Raw genomic sequence first — 6826 nt, 5'->3', positions numbered from 1 at the left:
GACGCCTCAAACTGATTTCATTTGCAATGTTAAAGACAACAGTTGTTTCATCTGGTAGTTTTAGGCTGTAGTGCCCAGTTCTGGGACACAGCTGTGCATTGTTTGAAGTCGTTTCTAGTGCCAGTTGGATTCAATAGGAACTGACTTAGTTCTCCAAGTGTAAATACATTTCTCAAACTATCTGATGTTTAAATGTCAATTTGGTAAATATGGATGAGGTGAGAACTCCCTTCAGATGCACAAGTTGATTTGGTATTAACTGCTATGAAATGATTACGATTATATTCATCTTAATCACATTAATTCTAGAATTCAAGTAATGGGGATATAAAAAGTAAGAAATCAAAAATGTATTCTTCTGATTATCGTGTGCAAGTATATAAACGTAGCTATTAAGACTTGTTCTACAGATGAGACACTGCAAGATGAACCCTAAACTGCACAAAGATCTACAGTCATATTTATAAATCAAATAGTTAGTAAAACTGTTACAAATTCTACAAGTAAACACAAAAAAATTAAACATATTTTCCATCTTTATTCATAAATATCACTACTGTATGAATATAAAACAATCTTAAATTACTGCTTTTTTTTTAAACAAATACTCTGACACTATCGTTGGAAGCTCCGCAGGAGAAAGACCACTGATAAAACAGTTTTAAGGTATTGCATATAGCCTTGGCAGCTGTCAATTACTACGCCTTACTGTAGTTGTGTGGATGAACCTTTGACAGAGTAGCATACCGGAACATCTGATACACACGTACTTCCTCAGGAATATGAAACATTGCCAACTATACACAGGTAAACAGACAGACGGGAGTGATCCACCCACTTCAATTTGAAGTACAATTTTTTCACTCAATACAAAAAAATATTGGTTACACAAGTCAAAAATACATCAGCCAAAAAAAAACAAACATTCTATCAAAATTTGACTTTCTGTTAAGAGTTAAAATGCCTAGCTATTATTCTGCAACGAGATTATTTTTAAATATCTAAATCTCCATTGGTATGCGAGTCACAAAAATATGTAATTTAGTATTCAGCGATAGTAGGCACTCCTGTGTTTAATGGGCGAGGTAGCTAGAGAGTAAGAACTGTACACAGGCTGAGATTAAACGACGCACATCAGAGGAGAGCGAGACTGAAACCAGAAGTGGAGTATTGCAGGTGTAGGTGAACAATAGTCCAGCGGTCGATGCGGAGTCCCTCTCCTTGTTTTTAGTCACAGCATAGAAGGTGAAATTAAGAGTGGCGACAGACAGCCTTCCTCAGTATACAACTGAGCACGATACACAATGACAGATGTATACTACAGAGACTTCACCTCACTCTCTCACTCTCAGTCATCTGCCACAGTCCCAGGTTCAACACTTTAAGGCACGGGAGCTGTGTAATCCTCTCCAGACCCCTCTTGGTGATCTTCGTACAACCGTACAGATCGATCCCTGTCAGCTGGGTCAGGTGGTCAGCTATCAACTCCAACCCTTTGTCTGTGATCCTCACGCACTGTCCAATGTTGAGAGTCTTGAGCTCGTGCATCTGGCGTACCATCCTGTTAATGCCATCGTCGCTGACATGGCAGGAGCAGAGAGAGAGGGACTTGAGCTGATACAGCCCCTGGGCGATGTACGCCAGGCTCTGGTCTCCAATCTTGTCGCAGAAGGAGACATCAAGTCCAGACAGCCGGAGGGAGCCCATGGCCAGATGCATGATCCCCGTGTCACTGATGTTGTCACAAGACCGTAGGTTCAGGCTGCACAGGTGGGTCATGTGCGACAGGTGGATCATCCCTGCATCCGATATCCCTCCGCAGAAGCTGAGGTTGAGCACTTTGAGCTTGTTTAGGCCCTTTGAGACATGTTTCAGGGAAAGGTCGGTCAGCTTCTGGCAGTCCTGCAAGGTTAACTTCTCCAGGGACAGGCAGCCCTCCGCCGCGCTGCGGGTCATGCCGGACAGGTGACCGATGCCCACATCGGACACATGCCTGCAGCTGCGCAGGTTCAGGCTCTTGAGTCTGTGCAAGCCCCAGGCGACGAGCAACAGGCCGGTGTTTGTGATATTGCTGCATCCCCCGAGTTCAAGCACCTCCAGGTTTTTGAGGTACTGGGCAATCCTGCCCAGGCTGGAGTCCGTGATCTGTTTGCAAAGACTGAGGTTCAGCACCCGCAGGGATGGGATGTCCTGCACAAAGGCATGACCGAGTCCGTTGTCTGTCAGGTTGAAACAGCCACACAGGTTAAGGCTTTCGATGTGCGGCATCCCTTGAATTACGTAGCTCAGACTTCGCCTCAGGCTGAGAATCTGAACTTTTTTGATCCCCCTGGTCTGCAGGCTGGGGAACAGAGACGGGTTGGCTCTCCGCAGATGGAGCTTGGCTTCCACCCCCCTCCACACCGACTTGTGGTAGGACGCGTCCCTCCAGGCCGCGCACACTTGGGCTACTCTTCCTTTGTCTTTAACGTCCAGATAACTGAAAATAATGGCCAGGATCTCCGGGAAAAGGCACGATATATGCGTCTCCATTTCGAACATGGCTGCGGGTTGACTGCTTTCAGCGGCAGAGGTTGCTTGTGGGCGACAATAGTGTCGTTGTTAGCTCGCCGAAACTCTCCTGCCGAAGTTGCTGGCTGGCTCGGCAACGTTAGCTAACGTCAGCTAGCATTCGTACATGCTAACCATAGCCAGTTAGCGTTGTGTGTAACGTAACACAAATCCACCCATCTCGTTGGAGCCAAAGCCTGTTGTTATAATCAATAAAACAACGTGACACAATGTCCACTAACGCCACGGTTCTTATATTGACAGGTGGGGGTAGATGCAGGAAACTCCGTAATATTTACCTAGCAGGCTATGCTAACGCGGCAGCGCTAACGTTAGCATACGTCTGCGTAGCGCCAGCTGTCTAAACTTTAAAAAACCCGAACACCCACGTCCAAGATGTCCAAAACAACGTATCAGTTCCTCCAACTCATCGCGAACCGTATCCAAGAACTTTTTTGTGCGCAGAAACTTTCATCCACAAAGCTGTTTGCTCAAAGGTAACAGTCAGGCTCCTCTGCCCTCTGAGGCATTTCAGCATCCCGGATCGCTACAAATGAATAAAGCAGCTCTATCGGCTCAGAGCGAGCTGAGCCGCCGGCCAGCGGCTCCTAGTGGAGGGAACACGTATGGTTACTATTACGCTACTACTGGCCCCATTACGGTTTCTAATAATACAGTAATAGCAATATGTAATGGCTGTGTCAAAATAGTATCGCGTCCTCCAGCAAAGACACAATGAGATAGTACAGCATTAAATATACTTTAGGAGTAAAGTAGATCAATCATTAGTGTGTTTGTTTGTTTTGATCCACGTTAGGTTTGTTTGTACTGAAACCAGATGCATCTGCATTATAACGTTAGGTTTGGCGTTTTGTAGAACACAAAACAAAAAGACAAGGTACTGCATTATTACAATACAAGATGGCATGATTAATGAAGGTGGCTCCTTGTTGAATGACGAGTTTAATGGCCAATTGTATTTATGCTGACACTTCATATTTGATTTTATTCACATACCGAGAAGAAACCCCCACATAGGCACACGTCTGCAGAAATATCCAAAATGACTTCTTTCTACATCAGTTGAGTGATTTTCTACACTCATACATTGACAAATTATTTCAGGTGACAGTTCAATTTTCCGAAGTGTTAAAAATATTTTGGCAAAATGTTAAGTTGACTTGATTGAAATATGTGATGAATACACATGGGGCAATTACGCCATTGATTGACACCCATTTGTAGGCCTATGCCCGGGATATAATGTGATTGTAGTTTGACATGAGACAATAATGACTAAAGTTGTATCATTAAAAAGATAAGCAACATAAATGTTTTAGTGCAGTCTGTCTCTGGAGAAAACTATGATCTTAATGTTTTGCCATGCGGAGAAGTCTGAAATCAGGAGCTATGTAACCGTATTTATTGTTGGAAGCTTCAAGGACCACCGGCAACCAGAGAGGCTGTCTCATCCTCCAGATGCAGCCGAAAACAGTCTCTATGAGTCCTTGCACTAAGTACAGTTATAACCTGTCAAATTAGTCACACATTCACATCGAGCCAGAGACAGGTGCATCTGCTCAAGGACTCTGCTGTGTCACCTGCCTTTCTCTTGTGTGCTACTTAGTGTAAATGTCTTTGACCTGGCAGGAAGCCCGGAGTTACTGCAGCGAGGCGTTCACTGACCTGGTCACCTCCGGCTGCTGGGAGGACACACAGCCGGCGCTTTACAATGATTTTTTGGTGGTTCAGTGTGTAAAGGACAAGAGAGGACAGGATGTGTCTCAATGTTCACGCAAAGCATTTTACTGGTTTACACACGAACAGCAAAAGAGATGAACAAAAGGTGAACACAATAATAAAACAACTGAGCACAATACAATGCATATCCAATACAATAGACCATGTTGACCCGTCACAGTATTTACAGGTGTAAATAATCAAATTAATGATGGCTGGATTCCATTTAGCTGCTTCGGTTTCAGGGTCCGGGTATTGTGCATGCTGGCTCACTGACTTACTGAGACACTTGAAAAGAACAAAACCCTGGTTCATGTTATCAGTGACGCCTGTACATAACAAGTCAAAATGTCTGCTGTGAAAAAGGCCTATGGCTTTACGTCGCTCATACAATGTTTGGTATTCTTTATTCAATTATTCTACTTTTGTCTTTCATTGTCAAGTACACATTTATATATGTGTATGTATAGATTTATATTTATGATATTTGCCATTGAATTATTCAACTTTTCTCATCTCTCATCTGTGACTAAATACCTCTTCTGTTTTTCGTTTCGTTCAACCAACCTGCATTTCAATGATGGAGGCAATTAACTGTGACAATATGAGAGCTTGTTGCTGATCACCTGTCTGAGAAAATGAACTACATAGAACATAACTCAGTCTTGTTATGACCTGTTTGCATTGTATATTTGAATGTGTAAACTTTCATGTGTCTGTGTAGAAGTACTGGAGCGATGAGAAGTTACTTGACTTTAAGTGAATCTGACCTCAGAATCACCTTTGACCCTCAGGGGCACTGCTAGAAAACCTGGCTCCCCTGACAACGGCTCACTTGGGGCCCTGGAACAGAAAATACCTACAATTCCTGGCATGTTTTCCTGAATCGCTCAACAACACAAAAGTCTCTTTAGCTCAGAGCTTTTGCAAGGAGTCAAACAGTGAGAGTGCCCAAAACAAAGGGAATCACAAAGCCAGGAAGCAGCGTATATTTCTATTGAAGTTATACGCCAAACAGAATAATCATGTATACATGCAGAAGGTTCTCCTGCATTCAAAAGAGGAACAAGCACAGACAATCAAAGAAGGCTGTGAATGAGAACGTAATCATTTTTGCCAGCTTTGTACAGTTTGTATATTATTGCTGTCGATTTCTTTTAATTTAAAGTGAAGGAATAGAGTCTAGACCATTGAATTAGTCACATTTTAGCTGTAGTTTCTTTTACTTTAGACCTTATTGTTTCTCAATTGCCAACCATGTAATATGTAACATGTTTAAACATTATTTGATGCATTGGATTGATGTATTGTAATGTCTTTGAGAGAAGTCAACATTCTCATGCACTGAGATGGTGAGTACAAGACATGGCTGTAAAATAAAAAAGATCTGGCGCCACAGACTGTGGTGAAAAAACAAACATACGACTTATATTTGATTTACAACAGTAAGCATGACCTCTCAGACTTCTGCGATTTATTTCACTTTGGAGTTGGCAGAGATGAAAAACACCTATTGAGAAAGAATACGGTGTCTTCAGATGAAAAAAATGATAAAGGCAAAATTTACGACATTGTCAAAAATGATCCATCAAGCAGAGGCAATAAAATGCTTTGAGTTAGAGCTGCCCACTGACTGATTTGTTGGTCTTTTGTTGGTGTAGGTTTTCTTTCTGGGCAAATTACGTTATACAAGACCACATGGAGCTAGAGAGAGGCCAAGACTAGTTAGGACTATGATTATCACTGTTTGTCACCTACACGTGTGATTAAAGACAGCCAATACTGAATATTTGTCTTCCAAACTTGATGTTTTCTGCCCCCCCCCCCCTTCATTATTCCTTGTGCTTAACTCTGACTGATACAGAGACTCCAGAAAGTACATCTCTAGGACACAGATCGGTGAAACCTGTGTGTGATGGAGTCGGCCTCAAAGCGAATCATCTGTCCTGCCCTCATGAATATGCAATTTAACGGTCTTTTAATAATCCAGTGTTATTTTACAAGCACTTTGGTGGAATACAAAGTCCAGTTTCACTCATCTGAAATTGATTAAGTTACCACTTTCTTTGCACACTCAGTCAGTGTATTAAAATGGCCGTCCTTATTTGGAGAAGTTATCTAGCAGCCTATCTTAAAGGCTTGTCAGTTAGATTAAAGAAACCTTGCCTGTCATGGTTTTGTATCTGTAAAGGTTCTCCTCCCGCTCAGTAATTCCCTTTTCATTCATTGTTATTATTTTAATGCCATTTCGTTTTATAACTGTCAATAGTGAAGAGATACAAGACATAATATGGAAGATGAGTGGTGATACAACGTGCAACAACAAAGGTCCTGACGAATTATAACAAAGATAATATATCAAAGGGATGCTACAAGTAACCTGCAATTGTGATGGTCAGGAAATATGAAATTGTGTTGTCATCATGAAATGACATTACATTTGTTACACTCAATGGAAGTTTGGATGTGTTGAACTCAAAAATAATCAATGATGGCACCATCAATCTCTCTTTAATGGAAGAACATTTATCAGACT

At 42.0% G+C, this 6826-nt stretch overlaps 1 protein-coding gene across 1 annotated transcript; it reads right to left on the bottom strand.

The window, feature by feature from the left end:
• Window positions 1-613: 613 nt before the first annotated feature.
• Window positions 614-3064, bottom strand: LOC306776375 (F-box/LRR-repeat protein 14-like). Its single transcript, XM_079267035.1, has one exon. It carries the CDS (start codon window positions 2539-2541, stop codon window positions 1330-1332), a length of 1212 nt encoding a protein of 403 aa, XP_079123161.1. The 5' UTR covers window positions 2542-3064; the 3' UTR covers window positions 614-1329.
• Window positions 3065-6826: the final 3762 nt, after the last annotated feature.

This window comes from Melanostigma gelatinosum (genome assembly GCF_949748355.1).
Source record: "Melanostigma gelatinosum genome assembly, chromosome: 1".
Classification (NCBI taxonomy): domain Eukaryota; kingdom Metazoa; phylum Chordata; class Actinopteri; order Perciformes; family Zoarcidae; genus Melanostigma; species Melanostigma gelatinosum.
The sequence above is the reverse complement of the archived record's forward strand: the minus strand, read 5'-3'. Positions and strand labels throughout refer to the sequence as shown.

What these genes read in the sequence shown, in the direction of transcription:
- LOC306776375 (XM_079267035.1), bottom strand. Translation starts at nt 2,541, where the DNA reads ATGTTCGAAATGGAGACGCATATATCGTGCCTTTTCCCGGAGATCCTG.